Source organism: Scylla paramamosain, chromosome 19 (assembly GCF_035594125.1).
Source record: "Scylla paramamosain isolate STU-SP2022 chromosome 19, ASM3559412v1, whole genome shotgun sequence".
Taxonomy (NCBI): Eukaryota; Metazoa; Arthropoda; class Malacostraca; order Decapoda; family Portunidae; genus Scylla; species Scylla paramamosain.
This window is the reverse complement of record NC_087169.1, coordinates 4,060,812-4,083,730: the sequence shown is the minus strand read 5'-3', so window position 1 is coordinate 4,083,730 and position 22,919 is coordinate 4,060,812. Positions and strand designations below refer to the sequence as shown.

The 22,919-nt window shown below is 42.3% G+C and overlaps 1 protein-coding gene across 2 annotated transcripts; it reads left to right on the top strand.

Annotated features, from left to right (window-relative positions):
- The first annotated feature begins 10,155 nt into the window (after positions 1-10,155).
- On the top strand, positions 10,156-11,894 carry LOC135109602 (uncharacterized). Of its 2 annotated transcripts, none has more exons than XM_064021029.1 (2): positions 10,156-10,349; positions 10,450-11,894. In XM_064021029.1, the coding sequence occupies exon 2, from the start codon at positions 11,154-11,156 to the stop codon at positions 11,892-11,894; it is 741 nt and encodes a 246-aa protein (XP_063877099.1). In that variant the 5' UTR covers positions 10,156-10,349; positions 10,450-11,153. The 2 variants fall into 2 exon arrangements, with proteins under 2 accessions (XP_063877099.1, XP_063877098.1); XM_064021028.1 differs by having other exon boundaries at positions 10,422-11,894.
- Positions 11,895-22,919: the final 11,025 nt, after the last annotated feature.

Below are 22,919 nucleotides of genomic sequence, written 5' to 3'. Positions count from 1 at the left end.
GGGACGGGGGAGCAATGTGGAGTACGGAGTAGTGAAGTCTTTGGAGCACCACGACCCAAGCCGATTTGCAGGAGTGGATTACTTGGCGGGGGAGACTCAAGCATTGTGAAAGGATTAAGCTGCCAAAATTACACGATTTTCAAGCCGTCCTAAGCCTCAGTATCTCCCCCGCACGAGTAAGCACGCCGCACTGGTCCAACTGACGCCGGTAAACCCTTGCAATTTGGACTTAGCGTAAAATGTAATGAATACCATTGACTTGATTCGTTTGCTTCTCTCACGTGTGGAGGGAGTCAGCACTGGGGGTTTTAGTCCTGTAGACTTATGTGTTTAGTATGTTTAGTCAGTTACTTTTGCCAGGCTTTAAAGGACCTTATTGGAGTTTCAAGGGTGTTTTTTTTATAATTTTAGTGATAGTTTAGTAAGATTGAAAGGATATCATTGGTTTTCATGTTTTTTTTTTTTTTTATGATTCAAGGAAGTTATAAGTTTTCAAGGGCTTTTCATGATTCTAGTGACAATTTAACAAGAATCCAGAGGGAGTTATTAGTTTTCAAGGACGTTTTCATGATTGTGATAACAGTTCAACTAGGAATTTTCAAAGGTGTTCACAAGCTTCTAATGGCGGTTTAACAAGGAAGTTATTAGAGTGTTTTCATGATTCTAGTAATAGTTAAACAAGCATTCAATACCACTAATGAGAAAAAACACGCTTTAAGAATCCGATTAACCGTCCCCTGGCCTTCAAAAAAAAAAAAAAAACTAATGAGACAGCAAAGTACGAATACAGGGTTTTCTGGTATTGAAGTCAAGGTCAGTGGCAGTAATATCCTCTACACACACACACACACACACACACACACACACACACACACACACACACCCCTCGCAGCGACTGTCACCCACCAGCGTCAAATATTCAGCGGTGTAAGTTAAAAAATGAGGACGCAAGGACACGCTGACGCCCTTTCTCCTTATGCCCGTGATTAGAAGCGCTCTGCTCCCTCACTAGTGTTTTCCAACGCGACAGAGACACTTAGCCGTGTTTTCAAGGGTGTTTTACCTGTTAATAATGTAGAAATCATGTTAACGTGTCGCTAGAATAATAAAAAGGTACGTTTGAAAACCCGTGTCATTTGAACTAAAGAATTTTGAAAGTAGTGAAGGTGCGGCGCAGAGATGTTGCAGGTTAGGTTAGATAAGGTTAGACTAGGTAAGGTTATGTCAGATAAGGTTAGGTTAGGTTAGGTGAGATTAGGTTAAGCTTTTATTAAATTGGATTAGTATGACGTAGGATAAGACAGGTTAGGTTAGGTAAGGTTAGGTCAGATAAGGTTAGGTTAGGTTAGGTGAGATAAAGGTTAAGCTTACATTAAGTTGGGTTAGGATGACGTAAGATAAGACAGGTTAGAACAGGACACAGATGGATCAGTCTAGACAATCATGACTCACCACAAGACTAATTACCTTGGCTAATCTTTATCTGGCTTATCTTTTTTCATTTCCTCCTCACTCGCCTACTGTCTGTCCCTGTGTCTCTCTCTCTCTCTCTCTCTCTCTCTCTCTCTCTCTCTCTCTCTCTCTCTCTCTCTCTCTCTCTCTCTCTCTCTCTGTCTCTCTTTCCCGTCTTTATTACCCTCGGTTACCAGGTCGGCTGCTAAGACATCCTAAAAACATCTTTAAATACCCTAAAACACCCATAAACATCCTTAAACACCCTGAATACACCCTTAAATCATGCCAAACCCTTAAAACATCCTTAAAACACTCAAAAAGATCTTAAGGCACACTAAAACATCTTTAAAACTCTCAACTCATGCCAAACGACCCTAAAACACCCTTAAAACACCCTTAAACACCTTAAAAACATGCAAAACTATTTTAAAACACCAAAACCTTCAAAACACCTAAAAAACCCTTAGTGTTTTAAAACATCCTTAAATACCTTAAGACACCCAAAAATACCCTTGAATCATGCCAAATGACCCAAAAACACCTTTAAAACACCTAAAAATACCCCTAAGACACCCAAAAAATCGTGCCAAATGACCCTAAAACACCTTAAAACACCTTCAAACACCCTTAAAACCCTTTATTAACCCGAGGCATGCCCACTGAGAATATCGTAATCTCACCATTTCCCCCAAACTTTTTTTTTTTTTTTTTATCATGTCGCTTTTTTTTTCATTCACGTTTTCCTTTTTCCCGCGCCAGTTTTCCCGACACGGCCGTTATCGCGTCCACTGGAAGGAGGGAGGGAGGAGTGGGAGAGGAACAGGTGAGGGAAGAACGGGAGGGAAGGGAGGGAAGGACGGAGTCGAGGGAGGTAGGAGGAACGAGGAAGGGAAGGAGAGAGGGAGGGAGGAGAGGACAAGGAGAGAACGAGGGAGGTAGGAGGGAGAAAGAAAGGAGGGAGGAGGGGACAAGGAGAGAACAAGGGATGTAGGAGGGAAAAAGGAAGGAGGGAGGAGGGGACAAGGAGAGAACGAGGGAGGTAGGAGGGAAAAAAGGAAGGAGGGAGGAGGGGACAAGGAGAGAACGAGGGATAAAGGAGGGAAAAAGGAGGGAAAGAGGGAGAAGGGGACGAAGAGAGGGTAGAGGGGACAAGGAGAGGACGAGGGAGATAGGAGGGAAGAAGGAGGGAGGGAGAAGGGGACGAAGAAGGGGTAGAGGGAGAAGCGGATGAGAGAGGTAGGAAAATACCCGTTGATGGCTTCGCTAATTCGTAAGCGTGACGTGTCCTCATAAAAGGCTTCACGCTTCACGCTTCACGCTTCACGCTTCAGGTAGTAAAGCGAGGCTGCACCGAACACCTGAGCGAGACACCGGCCGGCCCCACCTGTGTGTTGCACTGGCGAGGCAATCAAGGCGCCGCAACATCTCTTGCAACATACACACACACACACACACCCTTGCTGCATTATCCCATCAGCATTACCACCCCTTAAGCCTACAGCAGAAGAAAAAAGAAAAAAAAAGCCTCTCAACTTTTCTCCTGTTTCTGTCACTTACCCGTCTATTCCATGCCAGGGACAGGACCTTCCCCCGTATTCAGAAACGATTTGTTCTCTCACCACGACTATTTTCAAAGGCCACAGAGATGACTAGGCAGGTTCTCAAGATTGTTCCTCCCGTTAATAATGGGAAAACTTTGTCCACCTGTCACTAGCACCGTAAAAACACCCTCAAGAACCTGTGAAGCTTTATATATAGCAGACCCATTTAAAAGTGGTGTAGGTGCGGTGCAGAAAAAATTTGGAAAATGGTTCTAAGCGCTACACGTACATGAGGTTGCAGCGAATACGTAAATCAGTACCGAAGGGCAATGAAGACACGAGTGAAACAGTAAACACCCTCGCGAGGCTTACGAGTGGGGTAGGCGTGGGGGGGTGGGGTGGTCAAAGTGTAATTAATACTGAAGCGGGAACCATCAAAATTTTTCTTATCCACTCAGTAATCACCGAGAGCTCATTAATAAAATAACACCAGTGGGCTGTTTCACCAATATTAATCCTGTTACCCGCCACCTGACTTACGCACGCTAATTAACTTGGGGGGAGGGCGTGGGAACAAGGGAGGGGGCGTGGGAACATGGAATCGGGGCAGTTTGCATAAAAATAGCGGTAGAAGACAGCTAGATATGCAACATTGCGGCGGTGAGAGAGGGGCTGAAGACAGTCAGTTAGAGGAGAGGAGTTGATGAGACGAAAAGCTTTTGATTCCACCCTGTCTAGAAGAGCAGTATGAGTGGAACCCCCCCAGACATATGAAGCATACTCCATACATGGACGGATAAGGCCCTTGTACAGAGTTAGCAGCTGAGGGGGTGAGAAAAACTGGCGGAGACGTCTCAGAACACCTAACTTCATAAAAGCTGTTTTAGCTAGAGATGAGATGTGAAGTTTCCAGTTCAGATTATAAGTAAAGGACAGACCGAGGATGTTCAGTGTAGAAGAGGGGGACAGGTGAGTGTCATTGAAGAAGAGGGGATAGTTGTCTGGAAGACTGTGTCGAGTTGATAGATGGAGGAATTGAGTTTTTGAGGCATTGAACAATTCCAAGTTTGCTCTGCCCCAATCAGAAATTTTAGAAAGATCAGAAGTCAGGCGTTCTGTGGCTTCCCTGCGTGATATGTTTACCTCCTGAAGGATTGGACGTCTATGAAAAGACGTGGAAAAGTGCAGGGTGGTATCATCAGCATAGGAGTGGATAGGACAAGAAGTTTGGTTTAGAAGATCATTAATGGATAATAAGAAGAGAGTGGGTGACAGGACAGAACCCTGAGGAACACCACTGTTAATAGATTTAGGAGAAGAACAGTGACCGTCTACCACAGCAGCAATAGAACGGTCAGAAAGGAAACATGAGATGAAGTTACAGAGAGAAGGATAGAAACCGTAGTAGGGTAGTTTTGAAATCAAAGCTTTGTGCCAGACTCTATCAAAGGCTTTTGATATGTCCAAGGCAACAGCAAAAGTTTCACCAAAGTCTCTAAAAGAGGATGACCAAGACTCAGTAAGGAAAGCCAGAAGATCACCAGTAGAGCGGCCTTGACGGAACCCATACTGGCGATCAGATAGAAGGTTGTGAAGTGATAGATGTTTAAGAATCTTCCTGTTGAGGATAGATTCAAAAACTTTAGATAAGCAGGAAATTAAAGCAATAGGACGGTAGTTTGAGGGATTAGAGCGGTCACCCTTTTAAGGAACAGGTTGAATGTAGGCAAACTTCCAGCAAGAAGGAAAGGTAGATGTTGACAGACAGAGCTGAAAGAGTTTGACTAGGCAAGGTGCAAGCACGGAGGCACAGTTTCGGAGAACAATAGGAGGGACCCCATCAGGTCCATAAGCCTTCCGAGGGTTTAGACCAGCGAGGGCATGGAATACATCATTACGAAGAATTTTGATACGTGGCATGAAGTAGTCAGAGGGTGGAGGAGAGGGAGGAACAAGCCCAGAATCGTCCAAGGTAGAGTTTTTAGCAAAGGTTTGAGCAAAGCGTTCAGCTTTAGAAATAGATGTGATAGCAGTGGTGCCATCTGGTTGAAGTAGAGGAGAGAAAGAAGAAGAAGCAAAGTTATTGGAGATATTTTTGGCTAGATGCCAGAAATCACGAGGGGAGTTAGATCTTGAAAGGTTTTGACATTTTCTGTTAATAAAGGAGTTTTTGGCTAGTTGGAGAACAGACTTGGCATGGTTCCGGGAAGAAATATAAAGTGCATGAGATTCTGGTGATGGAAGGCTTAAGTACCTTTTGAGGGCCACCTCTCTATCATGTATAGCACGAGAACAAGCTGTGTTAAACCAAGGTTTAGAAAGTTTAGGAAGAGAAAAAGAGTGAGGAATGTACGCCTCCATGCCAGACACTATCACCTCTGTTATGCGCTCAGCACACAAAGACGGGTCTCTGACACGGAAGCAGTAGTCATTCCAAGGAAAATCAGCAAAATACCTCCTCAGGTCCCCCCAACTAGCAGGGGCAAAACGCCAGAGGCACCTTCGCTTAGGGGGATCCTGAGAAGGGATTGGAGTGATAGGACAAGATAAAGATATGAGATTGTGATCGGAGGAGCCCAACGGAGAAGAAAGGGTGACAGCATAAGCAGAAGGATTAGAGGTCAGGTAAAGGTCAAGAATGTTGGGCGTATCTCCAAGACGGTCAGGAATACGAGTAGGGTGTTGCACCAATTGCTCTAGGTCATGGAGGATAGCAAAGTTGTAGGCTAGTTCACCAGGATGGTCAGTGAAGGGAGAGGAAAGCCAAAGCTGGTAGTGAACATTGAAGTCTACAAGAATGGAGATCTCTGCAAAAGGGAAGAGGGTCAGAATGTGCTCCACTTTGGAAGTTAAGTAGTCAAAGAATTTCTTATAGTCAGAGGAGTTAGGAGAGAGGTATACAGCACAGATAAATTTAGTATGAGAATGACTCTGTAGTCGTAGCCAGATGGTGGAAAACTCGGAAGATTCAAGAGCGTGGGCACGAGAGCAGGTTAAGTCATTGCGCACATAAACGCAGCATACAGCTTTGGATCGAAAATGAGGATAGAGAAAGTAGGAGGGAACAGAAAAGGGGCTACTGTCAGTTGCCTCAGACACCTGAGTTTCAGTGAGGAAAAGAAGATGAGGTTTAGAATAGGAGAGGTGGTGTTCTACAGATTGAAAATTAGATCTTAGACCGCGAATGTTGCAGAAGTTAATGAAGAAAAAGTTGAGGGGGGTGTCAAGACACTTAGGGTCGTCGACGGAAAGGCAGTCCTACCTGGGTACATTTATGGCCCTCTCCCCAGATGGGGACTCCGAGGCTGGTGTAGGAGTCGCCATGATTTTAAAGTTTTTGAGTGAAGGGTGTGTGTGTTATTAGGTGCTTGTAGTTTTGTGTGGAGGAAGAGAGTTGTCTTTAGAGGGCAGGCTGTGACTACCCCCTTGTGTTGTGAGACACAAAGGGAAACGTTCAGTGAGGTCACAGCTGGGTTTAATGATAAGTTCACAGCACCCCCTGAACAGTGCTTTAGACCTCACTGGGAGTAATTATCGTTTTGGCATGTGTGTACTGCCTCCTATGCAGAAAATGTGAGGAGGAAAAGAAATTATAAGTAGATAGTTAAGTTAGAAAATGTGTAAAGGCAGAGAGGAGAATAAAGGAGAAGAAGAAAAAAAATCATATGAAAAAATAGATATAACGAAAGGGAAAAATTCATGCAGAACAGAACAAAAGAGGTCACAAATTTTTACTTAGAAAATTAAGAAATAAGGATTAGGGTAAAAAAAAAAGAGAATGAGTATGCGTGAGGTAGGTGGAGGTGGGGTAACAGTGGATAGCTGTGGGAGGCTGGTGTGTGTGTGGAAGAGAGTGTATGAGGCAGGTGGAGTTTGAATGAGAGTGGATGGATTTGGAAATCATAGAGGCAGGATGTGTGGGTAAGTGGTGTGTGGATCGGTGTGGGAAGTTGGTGTGTGTGGAAGAGTGGGTATGCGTGAGGCAGAGTGGATGGGGAAGGGAAGTTTATAGGGTGGATGTGTGGATACGTGGTCTGTGGATTCTGGGAGAGTGATGCGTGAGAGTCTGAGGTGAGATAGATCAGTGGGTGGACTAGACACAAATCTCCACCTGTGCATGCATCTCAGCAGCCACGGCTGTGCAACTTTAGCTGCATTCCCTTGAGCTTGCAACTTTGCGTGCTTTGGTATCAGCGTCGCCTCACAGAAATCTCGTTAACAGTCATCTCACACGAAGCTTTAAGAAAAAAGTTTCATTTAACGGTGAAGTTCCAGACAGCAGTACAAGGAACAAAGGCTAATGACATAACAATCGTGCACTTACCAGAACAATGCTGTGATGGTTTAATGATTCTAGTGGTAGTTTATCAAGGGTTGTACGCCATTAGTGAGATAAATACCTATCAAAACCTAACTGCTCATCCCTGTGGCTTCTGAAGTGAGTTACTATGAAATGATGTGGTATAATGTAAAACAGGATACGAGTCTAAGCAGACACGTCTGCGCTGCACCTACATCTCATTCAAAAGGCTATAGTTGAATTGATGCGGGTTTTAAAGATGTTTTTATGATTCAAGTGACGAATTAACAAGATTTCTACATTATTAGTAGGTGAAACACTCTTGAGAACTTGGCTAATCATCTCTGTGGCCTTGGAAAATAGTCATGAGAGAGCAAAACGTTTCAGAATACGACTCTTGCTGTTAGACAGGCGATATCAGCTCCTTTCTTTCCTGGGCTCCATTCACATCCTTATCTTGAGAGTGTGTCAGTAATGCAGCCAGACACCACACTGCATTGCTCCCTAGTTTTTTTTTTTTTTTTTTTTTTTTGTGTGTGTGTGTGTGTGTGTGTGTGCGCTGAATCACTGAATTTAAACCTAGACAGTGCATGTTTCGACGGCACGAATATAAACAAGGATATTTTACGTGTAGAGTCGGTGTCAGATTTCCATATATATGGAAATATATATATATATATATATATATATATATATATATATATATATATATATATATATATATATATATATATATATATATATATATATATATATATATATATATATATATATATATATATATATATATATATATATATATATATATATATATATATATATATATATATATATATATTATATTACCTTTCATACGCATACGATGTATGCGTAACGACAGCACGAGCGTAAACAAAGATATTTTACCTGTAGCAACCCCTGTCAACCTTCCATATATTTCACCATTCATTCTTTTTCACAGTAAAACATTAACATTTACCCTTTTCCTTCACAAACCCCACCTGTCCTTGAAATATAAGCTAACCACTGGATGTCCCATCTGAGAATAAGTTCTGCTTCTTCATCCTACAGGCAGACATGCGGTAAAATAAATTGAATTACATCGCGTGCAATGACTTCACAGAAAACCCAGAATGAAGCTTGTGAATCCGCGGGTCGAGATGGCATGAGCGGGGCGTGCGTGTCAGAATGATGCAGCCTCGTATGGTAGTCCTTCATTTCACTTCAGTTTTGGAATAATATCACTGGTATGGATATATTACATTAATTATTTAGGATCAGCTGCCGCATCGCAACCGTGTGTGTGTGTGTGTGTGTGTGTGTGTGTGTGTGTGTGTAATGAGAGACAAAACACTGTCAACCTATAGGGTGATATATTTCATATTACGTTACGGTGATTACCGACGAGGAAGAAGAGTCAGACCCAGGACGTCACAGTTCCCCCACAAAGAGGAAGCGTCAGTGGTACTTTCAAGGTTTTAATCAAGAGTAGATGGAGCAAGTGGAATTTACAAGGTCATGACAACTGAGGGAGCGAAGCACATGTTGCTGTTCCTGAACAATATCTTGAAAAAAAGTTGATGAAATGAATATTGAATTTCAAATAGAGTCTTTCATAATGCACAAACTATACAAGGCCATCTGCAGTATGTATCGAAACATCATGGCTACGCTCATTAAGGATGAAATCTTGGTTAGTGAGAAGCTGTCAACAATTGATCTAACTGATTCAAAGAATTACAAAGACCTAAAAGACATTGATCAAGGTGGCAGATGTGAAGCAACGTTAATGACAGAGTGTCTAGGGAAAAATGAAAGTAGGTTTTAGATCAGACTGCTTAAAGTTTCTCTTAGAACTTACCTGTCAGATACTCAAAAGGTTTCCTGTAGAAGAAGACAGCGTCATTGCTTTGTTCCAGTGTATGGATCCACAGGAATCAACAAGTCCTGAAAGACAGCTGAAGTCCATCATTAAACTTGTTTTAAAATGTCCTTCTCTGGTGGCTGAGCATCAGCTTGATGATTTACAGGAAGAATGGTGGGTCCTGCCTTGGCCAAAGGAGTTAGGTACTCCATTCTGTGTTCAGTTTGGAGGTGCCAACATTTTGGCACGATCTCAGAATTATATTGCATGGATATGGGCAGCCAAAATTTAGAGTTTTGTCTCATATTATGTGCGGCCAGCTGGTATTGCCACTCTCTTCAGCTAGTGTTCAAAGAGTATTTTCCAAACTGAATTTTATCAAAACAACACAAACAAACAGCCTGAAAAATCGGAATGTAGTATGAAGGTTTCTAGCCAAACAAGCCATTACACGGCAAAATTCTGTATGCTTCACCCGGAATCCGCCAACGTGTGTAGTACAAGAAGTAAAAAATAGAAACTGCTATAAAAAATATAAAGATTTATTGTCAAAGCAGCCCACAGTAACACTTCCTTTTGACTCTGAATGCGAAGATAACCTGTAAGATTTTTTTTTTTGTATTCTTTTTACAAGGAAAACCCAGGGGACACAACACCACAAACATGGAAAGCAAGTTTTTTTTTTTTTTTCTGCATTCATGTATTTCACGGAGTAACGACCTACAATAAAGATTTTCTTAAGTTTACCTTTTATTTGTAAGACACGTTTTTTGTTGTGTAATAAAGTAACGATGTATTGTATAGTTGTATCGTTAACATATTTTGCCATTTTCAATATAAAGATGAAAATTTAATAAGATTATTTCGCATAATGATCTACCTTGAAAAAAAATAAATATATATATATATATATATATATATATATATATATATATATATATATATATATATATATATATATATATATATATATATATATATATATATATATATATATATATATATATATATATATATGTAAGAAGTTGAAGTGGGCGCGCCTGCGAGAGGCTCACAGACTAGTCAGCGAGTCCCGCCAAAACGAGTCTTAAGGCCCTGGAGGTTTGTTGTTGTGGGAATTTTGGCGGGAGAGGCGAGCGAGAGAGAGACAGGGTGCAGAGTAGTGGTGGATTTGCCATTTGATTTGCAGGTATGTTATTGGGATTTGTTGTATTCTTTCATGGTGAAACAGTGTACATTGGGGGACATTATTGGGAGATAGGGTGGTGATTTGTACGCTTGGTTGGCAGGAGTTTGGTCTTGGCAGTGTGCTGTGGGACGTCAGTGAGGTGGCACCGTAGCAGATACTGTGAACTAGGAGGCTGCAGTGAGGAACTTGCTGTCCCTGGCTGCTATGGTGTTAGTACCGCCGTGCATGGAGGAAGAGCTGCAGTACTTCAGGGTAGTGGTAGTGGCGTACCTTCAGCGCGTTGGGTCGGTGTGCGGTTGGGCCTATAGGGTGTGAGGGTCCTGGGGGTACTGGTTAGGGTGGGACTGTCAGTGGCATATAACATTTCTTGTGTTGGTGCGTGAAGTGTTTATTTCTCCTGTTTATTTGTATGTGGATTTACCCATTTTCTCATGGGATCAGGTATTTTGGAGTGCCAGCAGTGTGGCCTCTAAGAGTGTTAAGCACTCATATTTTATTTGTGTTTTCTTTATTATGTACTCATTTGTGTTTTCTTTATTATGTATTCAATCATTAAATTTTTAAATTGTGGCCCAGGTTTCTGTGAACCTAAGCAGGAGGTTTAAATTAATCAGTGGGTTCTTGTGGTGAGTGCTTGGTGAGCCTAATTAAGGTAGGTTAACTGTGCCCTAGTTTTGCACTCATTACAATTGGTAGCAGAGCGTAGTTCTATGCCCTTTTGGGGAAATTGTTTCAAACTCCTGCTTGGGTCCAGTGCTTTTGGCAAAATCCACTTAAGTGTTAGTGTGGCACTACTCCTGCACAATGGAGGATTTGTTGTGTTTGGGTGATGTTGATGGCCAAGGTGTAGCTGGGGTTAAAGTTGAGTGCAAGGAGGAGAGCAGGGAGGTGGAAGTGACCCCAGAGGTAGTTGATAAATTAATCAGTAGCAATGCTCAGTTATCCCAAGCAGTGGCACAACTGTGTAATAAGTTTGACCAAATGGGGCACATGCAAAACATGGTGTGGTCACGTCCTGTGCCCACTATTGGAAAATTCTCTGGAAGGGTACGGAGGGCCAGTGAGTTGGATGACTGGGTAGAGGATGCCACAGAGAAAATAAAGCAGCTGGGATTACAGGGCTCTGAGGGAGTGTCATACCTGTGTGGGTTCTTGGAAGGCCCAGCCCGTCGAAGGGTCCGCAACAGTACTGTGAAGATTGTGTCTGACCTTTTTGATTGTTTGAGGTCTGCTTTTGGACCAGAACTGAATTATACAGACTTAGAAAAACAGCTGCATGCTCGGGTTCAACAGCCAGGTGAAGGAGTGTGGGAATTTGCTGATTCTCTGGGTGTTATTGTGGATAAAATGTACAAAGTGAGTGAGGCTGAGCGGATTGTGAAGGAAGAAGCAGAGTTAGTGAGTGGGAAAAAGCCAGAGAGAGTTGTGAGGAGTACCCTTTCTTCACCATCTTGCTCCTTGTGTGGACAACATGGACACTTGGGATATCAGTGTGAACGGTTCAAGGAGTTGGTGTCCAAGACAGCGGGAAACGGGAGTCCTTGAGAACAAGGGGCCAGCTCTCAAGGCCTGACGACAGGGCCCCCACTACAGCTCAGATAAGGAGTGTGACTAATGTGACCGAGGAACGGAATGATGTAAAAAGAGGGAAAGTTAAGTTGTTTGGAAAGACTCTGAGGATAGATGCGTTGGTGAATGGTATACCTGTAAGTGCTATGGCTGATTCTGGTGCTGAGGTCAGTCTGGTGACAGAGGAATGGTACAAACAGCACCTCCTCCCCAAGCAAGCTGTGATCTATGGGATGGACATTCGGATTACAGATGCAAATGGGAGGGAAATTCCCTGTTTGGGTTATGTGAAGGTGAATGTGGAAATTGAGGGAAAAAGTGTTAAAGACTGTGGACTTTTTGTGAAAGGTGGTGGTGGGGAGAGTGGTGTGGTGCAGGGCACTACATTGCCAGTGTTGTTTGGGATGAATGTGTTGAAGGGAGCCGTGCACCTGGGGCTAACTGAGAAGTGGGGCAGGTGTGTCCGTGCCATTGAGGCAAAATTGAGGGTGACACAACAGCCTCTGGGGTTTGCTGTAATTCAGCAGCAACAGGATTTAGTAATCCCGGCTGGTACCAGAAGAATAATGAGAGTGTTTGTGGAAAGTTTACAGGAAGTAGATGTAGATAGTGTGGTGTTGGAGCCCTTAGTGCCTGGTGAGGGCTACTGGGTGCCTGAAGGTTTGTGTATATTTCCCAGTTATACCAGAGTGGTTAAGGGTGAAGGATGGCTGTCAGTGGGTAACCTGGGACAAGCAGATGTGCAATTCAGGCCACAGTGGAAGGTAGCCAAAGTTTCTCATGGAAGGGAGGTTACTGTGGGAAGAGCTCACACACACACAGTAGCTCAGACTGCACCTCCTTCAGTGGTTAAGGAGTTCAAGGACAGACTAGGGGTGCAGGTGGATGAGAGTCAGCTTGATTCAGCACAGTTGGAGAGACTGGATGGATTGATCCATGAGTACGGAGATGTGTTTGCTGAAAACGAGCAGGATTTGGGATGTGCTACTGGAGTGGAGCATGAAATTCACCTCAATAGTGCAGTGCCCATTCGCCTTCCATACAGACATATTCCTCCCCCATGTATCACTGAGGTTAAAGCTCATGTAAAGGGACTGTTGGAACAGGGAGTGATAGAGGAGAGTGTGAGCCCATATGCAGCCCCAATAGTGATGGTGAGGAAGAAAGATGGTTCGCTGCGACTTTGTGTTGATTATCGAAGGCTGAACGAGGTGACAGTGAAAGATGCCTTCCCATTACCAAGGGTACAAGACACACTAGATGCATTAGCCGGGGCGCAGTATTTTTCTTCTTTTGATTTAGCTGCAGGTTATCATCAGATTCTTGTGCGGGCAGAAGACCGGCCCAAGACTGCTTTTGTAACACCATTTGGCCATTATCAATATGTGCGCTGTCCTATGGGGTTATCCAATAGCCCAGCAACATTCCAAAGGTTTATGGAGTATGTGTTTAGCGATCAGGTTTTTGTGACTCTTTTGGTGTATCTGGATGATTTGTTGGTGTTTGCTCGGAGTGTGGATGAGCATCTGGATAGACTGGAGGGAATGTTGAAGCTTTTGAGGAAACATGGGCTGAAGTTGAAACCTTCCAAATGCCACATACTAAAGCCCCAGGTTAGGTACCTTGGATTTATCATTTCTAAGGAGGGAATTAATACAGACCCAGAGAAAATACGGGCTGTACAGGAGTGGCCAGTTCCGCGCACTGTTAGGGAGGTCAGGGCATTTGTCGCATTCTGCTCCTTTTACAGAAGGTTTGTGAAAAATTTTGCGAAGGTGGCTGCTCCGTTGCATGCTTTGATGAGTGGTGATTCTAAGGCAGCAGTGAGTGATTATTGGGGGAAGGATGAGGCCAGAGCATTTGCCTTGTTGAAAGAGAAGTTAAGTCAGGCTCCAGTGTTGAAAAGTGCAGATTACAGCAAGCAGTTTGTGGTGGAGACAGATGCTAGCTTTGAAGGACTGGGAGCAGTTTTATCTCAGGAGCATGATGGGAGGTTGCATCCGGTGGCTTTTGCAAGTAGAGGTCTCAGAAAGTCAGAGCGGAACATGAGCAATTACAGCTCTAGGAAGTTGGAGCTGTTGGCTCTGAAGTGGGCAGTGACAGAGCAGTTTAAGCACTATCTGGTGGGTGGACATTTTATAGTGCTGACGGATAATAATCCACTGGCACATTTGAACTCTGCCAAGCTTGGGGCAGTGGAGAGTAGGTGGCTGGGTGACTTGGGAAGGTTTGATTTTGAGGTGAAATACCGGCCAGGGAAGGAGAATGGTAACGCGGATGGATTGTCGAGGAGGCCCCAGGAATTGATTGAGGGAGGGGAGGAAGAGAAGGAGATATGGGAAACCAGTCCTAACACCTCGGTGAAAGGGGTGGCTGTGATGCAGGTATGGCGTGGTGCCAGTAAGGAGCAGCTTAGGGATATGCAACAGTCTTGTCCAGTTGTAGGGAAGTTGTGGAGACAAATGATTGGTAGAGTGAGGCCAGCAGAACTAAGGCAGTTGCTACAAGTAGAGGAGTTTAGGCAATGGTGGAGAGTGAGAGGGTCCCTCATTATGAGGCATGGGGTGATCTACTGGCGTGGAAGGGAGACAGATTCTAGGAAGTGGAAAGTGGTGTTGCCAGTGAATCAGAGACAAGAAGTGCTTAAAGCCGCTCATGATCAGTGGGGTCATCAAGGGGTTGCTAGAACAACGTCACTAGTGAAGGATAGGTTTGCTTGGCCAGGACTACATGAAGACATCAAATTGTATGTGGCAAAGTGCAAAGTCTGTGTCATGGGGAAGGAGGAGGGTGTGCGGGCCAAGACTAAGTTGGGTACGTTGGAAGCCAACCGCCCCTGGGAAGTGTTGGCTGTTGACTTCACTTTGCTGGATCCGGCCAGGGATGGCAAGGAAAATGTATTGGTGGTGACGGATGTGTTTAGCAAGTTTGCCCTGGCCTTTCCTACTAAAAACCAAAAGGCAAGCACAGTAGCCAAGATCTTGGTGGAGGAGATTTTTCACCGTTTTGGTTGCCCAGAAAGGGTACATAGTGACCAGGGTAGGAATTTTGAGGGAAAGTTAGTGCAGGAACTATGCAAGTATTACCATGTAGCCAAGTCTCGTACCACCCCGTATCACCCTCAAGGAAATGGGATCTGTGAGAGGTTTAACCGCACCTTACATGGGATGTTAGTTACCCTTGGTCAGGAACAGCGGGAGCATTGGCCTAGGCACTTGTCAAGCCTCACTGCCATCTATAATACCACACCCCATGCTGTCACTGGTTTTTCACCCCATTATTTGTTGTTTGGTGTGGAGCCCCATTTACCTTTGGATAGGTTCTGTGAGGAAACTGATAGTGAGCCTACTAACCATAGCATGTGGATTAGGAAGCTCAGAGAGACACAGGAGGCTGCTTGGAAAGCAGCTAAGTTGAACATCAAGAGTTACCACAATACCAATAGGTGGAAGCGTCAGGAGCAAGGAAAAGCAGAGCCATTGAGGGTGGGACAAAGAGTGTTGCTAAGGGACAATGCAGTACTAGGTAGGAGGAAGATTCAGCCTAAGTTTGCAGCTGAGGTGTGGGAAGTTGAGGAGGTGTTGGATGGGGTGAGTGGGGTGTATAGGGTCAGACCAGAAGGTGAGTCCGGCTGTAGTAAGGTGTTACATCGCAGTAACTTGCGTCCTTGGAATGGCAGTGAGGGCCATGCAGGGACAAGTAATGAAGTGCCAGCAGGGACAAGTAATGAAGGGCCAACAGAGGAGGAAGAAGTAGAAATGCCAGATATGACAGAAGTGTTAAAGCGCTTTGGGTTTCCAGAACCGGACTCAGAGGAACAAGTGGACTCAGTGGTTGAGCAGGAGGGAGAGGATGCCCTAGGGCCTGGTGAAGAGCCAGATGAACAGAGTGGTGAAGGCTCAGAGCAGGTTAAAGGGGTTCAGGCCCCTCAACTCAGGAGGTCTAGTAGGATTGCTGAAAGGGGTGCAACGGGTTCGTCTTGTGTTGGCTGTGGGGATTGTGCATGAGGGCATGCACAAAGTTCAGGGGGGGTGAGTGTAAGAAGTTGAAGTGGGCGCGCCTGCGAGAGGCTCACAGACTAGTCAGCGAGTCCCGCCAAAACGAGTCTTAAGGCCCTGGAGGTTTGTTGTTGTGGGAATTTTGGCGGGAGAGGCGAGCGAGAGAGAGACAGGGTGCAGAGTAGTGGTGGATTTGCCATTTGATTTGCAGGTATGTTATTGGGATTTGTTGTATTCTTTCATGGTGAAACAGTGTACATTGGGGGACATTATTGGGAGATAGGGTGGTGATTTGTACGCTTGGTTGGCAGGAGTTTGGTCTTGGCAGTGTGCTGTGGGACGTCAGTGAGGTGGCACCGTAGCAGATACTGTGAACTAGGAGGCTGCAGTGAGGAACTTGCTGTCCCTGGCTGCTATGGTGTTAGTACCGCCGTGCATGGAGGAAGAGCTGCAGTACTTCAGGGTAGTGGTAGTGGCGTACCTTCAGCGCGTTGGGTCGGTGTGCGGTTGGGCCTATAGGGTGTGAGGGTCCTGGGGGTACTGGTTAGGGTGGGACTGTCAGTGGCATATAACATTTCTTGTGTTGGTGCGTGAAGTGTTTATTTCTCCTGTTTATTTGTATGTGGATTTACCCATTTTCTCATGGGATCAGGTATTTTGGAGTGCCAGCAGTGTGGCCTCTAAGAGTGTTAAGCACTCATATTTTATTTGTGTTTTCTTTATTATGTACTCATTTGTGTTTTCTTTATTATGTATTCAATCATTAAATTTTTAAATTGTGGCCCAGGTTTCTGTGAACCTAAGCAGGAGGTTTAAATTAATCAGTGGGTTCTTGTGGTGAGTGCTTGGTGAGCCTAATTAAGGTAGGTTAACTGTGCCCTAGTTTTGCACTCATTACATATATATATATATATATATATATATATATATATATATATATATATATATATATATATATATATATATATATATATATATATATATATATATATGTATGTATATATTGATCCTCAAAAATGTATGTTTTTCCAAGCGGTGGCAACATTGTTCGACAGCTATCAGTAACAGTGCGTAGTGGTGGACGTAATTAACTCACAGCCACGTAAAGTAAAGACACCCACTGCTTGTATCCAGGTCTCTCATTTCATTTTCTGGCCATGGGAAGAGAGTATGGCGACTGTCATTAGATATAAAGTGGTCAGCCGGCAACGGGTAGTGAGGAAGGGGCGCTGTGTGAGGCTAGCTATATACCCCATCTCTCTCTCTCTCTCTCTCTCTCTCTCTCTCTCTCTCTCTCTCTCTCTCTCTCTCTCTCTCTCTCTCTCTCTCTCTCACAAACCATATATGAATCTCTAGCGAAGCATAGGTCTTCACGGCTGAGTAAATGCAAATGTTATTATTCGTGGTATATTGGTAAGTACTGTAGCCGTAAGGTTGTAAGGTTGGCAGCCGTGTAGTCGAGGTTGTTGGCTGGGTGAGTGGGGACGGTGCAAGGGGGTACACACACACACACACACACACAAAAAAAAAAAAAAAAAAAAGTGTCAGAAACCTTATAACTTATTCACATACGTATTTTCCTATTAATGGGGAGTTTTCATAACTAGTGGTTGTCACCAGGTGGCAGCACAGACACAAACTCTTCTCTCACAAGCAATATCAGATATACAGTGTTATTCTATTTACATGAAGATGCAATGGGATTATATAATATATTTTTCTACGTAATCCCTTCTAAGTAGTAACACAAGTAAAATCAAACTCTTTTCATGAACAAATGCATCTAAGTTGATTTTCTAGTGAATCGGCATTTAGATTTATTTGGTCATCTTAAGATTTCCAAATGAATACACTCTTGATTGGAAACGTCTTAATCTAGACGACAGTAAACATAAAGGCAACATGTCTGTGACAGTCAAAAGTCCAAAGTACTTAGATCTCCTTCCTAGTTTATGGAAACGGCAATTTTAATAAAAAAAAAAAACTGGCAACTCGAGTGTCCTGGCGATAGCAATGCTGTATCTCCAACCAAAACAAACACCTGACTCGGCCGCGCTGGTTGAACTTAAGAAACACGTTGTTGGACAAGAAGTTGAATGTTGGTGCCTAAGCACCTAAGCAATGGATTACGGCAGCTGGACACTACAGCAGCAGCAGGATCGCCTGAGAGATGTTTCTTTTGGTTCTCGATTACTTTGCCTTGTCGCTCGCTTCGTGAGAGGGATGCTAAAATACCGAAAAAAAAAAAAAACTAGAGCCATATATCACGATGTTAGTGAGTAGGTTGTGTCATACTGTATAGTACAGTGTGATCTTTTTATATTTTTTCATCGTCCAAATCAATAGTTTTTTATACTTGTAATATGCTTTATTTAAGATAATGCTAGCAGTTTACTCGATAATCACATAAAAAATAGTTAATTTGACCACATTTTGTCAATATTATCCATACCGGATATTGAAAAGTCGACACATCATTTCAATAGTATCATGATGATCAATGTTCTATGCATCTTTACGCACCTGAGATTTACTACAACAATATTTTAGCTCTCTTTCCTACAGTTAGATGAGCATCAACGACATCTAGTGGCTTAGTTCCGAAAACTCCCCATTCTTCCCAATCTCATTGCCTTCGTACCTAGCCTAACTTAAAACAAGCAGGTAATTTCCCGCACACAGGAACTTTCTGCTCTCACCACAACTGTTTTCAAAGGCCACGTACATAAATTAGCCGGGTTTTCGAGTGTTTCTTCCCCTCCTTCATTCCTTTTAGTCATTATTGTTGTTATTATTATCATCATCATTATTGAAGCTGCTATAATTATTGGTATTAGCTTTATTGAAATTATTATTTTTTTTTATTATTATTGTTATTATTATTATTATTTTTATTATTATTATTTTATTATTATTATTATTATTATTATTATTATTATTATTATTATTATTATTATTATTATTATTGCTGTTGCTATTATTTTTTCCATTATTATTATCATTATAATTATTTTGGTATTATCATTATTAATGTTATAATTAGCATTACTACTACTACTATTACTATTACTAATACTACGATTGCTATTATCATTACTATCACTATTCTGTCATTATTGTTGTTATTGGCAATATTATATAAGTCATGTACGCGAAGAATAACCGGTGTGTATTGGAATAAACTTCTGAATCTGAATCAGAACCTATCAAAAATATAGAAAACTTATTAATCTGTCATTAGAACCATAAAAACACCCTGAAAAATCCTTGTCACTTTCAGTTCACTACGTAGAGCAGTTTGGCAGTAGTGGAGATGCGGCGCTGAAGTGGTTCCGAATAAGGTTTAATACTTGATATTTCACCCTGTTAGCTTAATAAAACAATCCAGCATTTAACTGTTCCCCTTTAACGTAACGAGAGCTCAAGGACAGACAGGGCTGCTGCTGCTGCTGCTGCTGGTGTTCCCCTGCTGGCCTCGTCTGGCGAATAGTTGCAAAAATGGTGTTTCTAGCATTCCTAACTTTTTTTGCAAGATTTTTAAGTGATAATTTGCATCCGTTGTGTGCATTATATGTGTCATGCTTCTGCTTCACCTCACCGCCGCTGCCTCCTCCTCCTCCCCCTTCTTTCCTTCTTTCCTTCTTTCCTCCTTTTTATTTATTTTTTTTCTTATTTTCTCTTCAGTTTTTTCTTTTTCTTCTCTTTTTCTCTTGTTCTTTTTCTTCTCTCCTTCCTTGTTCTCTCGTTGCCGTCGTCGTCGTTACTGTTGTTGTTGTTGTTGTTGTTGTTGCTGTTGTTGTTGTTGTTGTTGTTGTTGTTGTTTCCTTTTCTCCTCCTTCTCTCCTTTTTTTTTCTCTACTTTTCTCCTCACCTTTCCTTTCTTTTCTTTTCCTTTCCTTTCCTTTCCTGTGTTCGCTTCTCCCATCCTCTTATCTTCTGCAGTTCCATTTCATTTCGTTTCATCTCGTCTGCTTCTTTCACCTTCTTCCCTTAACCTCTCTCTCTCTCTCTCTCTCTCTCTCTCTCTCTCTCTCTCTCTCTCTCTCTCTCTCTCTCTCTCTCTCTCTCTCTGTCTCTTTCTCTTTGTCTCTCTCTCTCTCTCTACTACAACTCTCTACTACCACTACTGTAACATCTGTAGACCGAATTTCCACGATATAATTTAACAAAAGCTTTGTGCTCTGAGTGAATATGAATTTTTATGAATTTTGACTTAACTTTCTCTCCTAAGCAATCGTGTAAGGCCTAAAACTTTATTGAATACGTTGTGGTTTTCACTCGCACAGCCGCCAACTTTTTAATGCAATAAGTAACCAGTGAATGAGACCCGATGCCACACACCCCACCATAACACAAGTAACAAAGGGTTCAAGGGTTCAGTCCTCTTCATACCACCACTTACAAAATATTCGAGTCTGTTCAACGACACTAAGATGGAAAACATGAAGGAAAATGGATGAAGACGTCTGGCCTCGCCTATAACAGACACACACACACACACACACACACACACACACATACACACACACATTTTCAAACACATACATGAAAGAAGACTTAGTTCGTGGTTGTGGGAAGGCAGAGGGAGCAAATGTGAGGAGGAGGAGGAGGAAGAGGAGGAGAAGGATGTGGAGGAGGAGTATAAGAAAACAGAAAAAAAAAGGCCAGGAGGATGAAAAACAAGAACAGGAAAGAAAATAAAAAGAAATTTAGGCAGAAAGGAGAACATATGAGCTGGAGACAACGGTACTTACTGAATCCAGAGAGACAAAAGAACAGTTCACCAAGACTTACGTTCTTAGAAACCAAAACCTAAAAATATATTTCCACCTTTTCGATGTGTTTTTTCCCACCAACAAGAAAAATGGGTAGGCACAATTTAAACTGGAAGATGATAAAGAAAAATAGAAATTATGTACTAAAAAGGAAGAACTGAGAAGAGTTTTTGGGATTTTTTAAATTTTTTCTTCTGCTAAGAAAAAAAAAATGGCAGAGAAACTATTTTAACTGAAAGAAGATGAAGGAAATGCAATATATATATATATATATATATATATATATATATATATATATATATATATATATATATATATATATATATATATATATATATATATATATATATATATATATATATATATATATATATATATATATATATATATATATATATATATATATATATATATATATATATATATATATATATATATATATATATATATATAAGCAGGAACTAAGAATTTTTCTGTTTTCTAATCCGTATTTTCTCCCCCACCCACACACCCACACACACACACACACACACACACACACACACACACACACACACACACACACACACACACACACACACACACACAAAAATATATATATATATATATATATATATATATATATATATATATATATATATATATATATATATATATATATATATATATATATATATATATATATATATATATATATATATATATATATATATATATATATATATATATATATATATATATATATATAATTTTAGTAATGCTGTCGAGTTTCTTGAGAAGTAAAACGAATATTTGAGCATAAATTCGAGTACACACACACACATACACACACACACACATACAGACATTATTATTATTATTATTATTATTATTTATATTATTATTATTACACAGACACACAGAACAAAACTATTTACTGTAACTCCAGTAATGTTGTGGAGTTTCTTGAGAAGTAAAACGAATATTTGAACGTAAATTTCAACCTAGAAAATTGTTGTCGTTGTTGTGTCGCTCTGTGAGAGAAAATAAAGAGCCCGGGTACTCTACATGTAAACTTTTATGCTACACTTCCTCATCTCGAAAGTAAAACATGCAAAACTTTAATACGTGACCTATTTTAGTCTCATCTCCCTCCTCCTCCTCCTCTCTCCCTGCCTCTCCTTATTACTCCTAGCGCTGTCTCTACCTCCTCTTTCTCTCCTTCCTTCCTTTCTTCATCCTTACCGGAAGGGCTTGATGCTCTCTCTCTCTCTCTCTCTCTCTCTCTCTCTCTCTCTCTCTCTCTCTCTCTCTCTCTCTCTCTCTCTCTCTCTCTCTCTCATCCTCTCCCTCTGAAATACAACACCCCATTGAGTGATCCCCTCCCTTCATCCCCTCAGTAGGCACTCCACACTCTCTGTCCAACCTCTTTCAGTACCTGTGTCGGCGACCCCTTCAGTGCCACTCCCCTTCATCTTCCACCCAGTGTCGCAGTTCAGAAGTTACCATGTATATGTCACTGTGCACTTTGGCACTTCCCTCGACGTGTCCTCTGTTACAGTGTTTGCTCGTGCGTTCCAGAGCGTTAGGGTTCGGTGATATATAAAGTAGGAAGAGCATCGCCTTTTGCCGTGATTCTTCTGGAGTCTGGGCCGTAACTCGCCATCTCAAAAAGCCTAATTTAAGAGGCATTTTACCCCAGACTAAAGCCGTTCATGAGACAACATTTATGAGCAGGCTCAGTGTTCCCGCAAAAGTATGAATGACGGGGGGAACACAATGGTGGGACGCGACGCACTTCTGCCGTGTAGTGTCGCGAGCCTCGTGTTGGCGAGAGAGGCTGACGTGAAGGGAGGTGAGGTGGAGGCGTCAGAGAGGGAGGATAATGAAAGCCAGGAAGAGAGAGAGAGAGAGAGAGAGAGAGAGAGAGAGAGAGAGAGAGAGAGAGGTTAGAAATTAAAAACGAGCGACACCACTTTTTTTTTTTTCAGGAGAGTTGGTGTTCTCCAAACCCAACGATGTATCCTGAGGGACTCCACTCCGGCACACATTCATCTCGCCTCTCATTCATGGAACTTTAATCAGTGAAGAACCTCGGGTGGAGACAAACTGGTCCTCTAACCTTAATTAAGAAGCACTCCCACTTACCTGGCCCTCGTTGTGTGTGTGTGCTCTGTCTGAGGTGATGTAAATGTGCAGCTTTGTTATAGTTGTTTTTACAATAACCTTCAACTAACGCTCTTCCTCTT

Coding starts and splice junctions, on each gene's coding strand:
- LOC135109602 (XM_064021029.1), top strand. CDS start 11,154: ATGGAGGATTTGTTGTGTTTGGGTGATGTTGATGGCCAAGGTGTAGCT.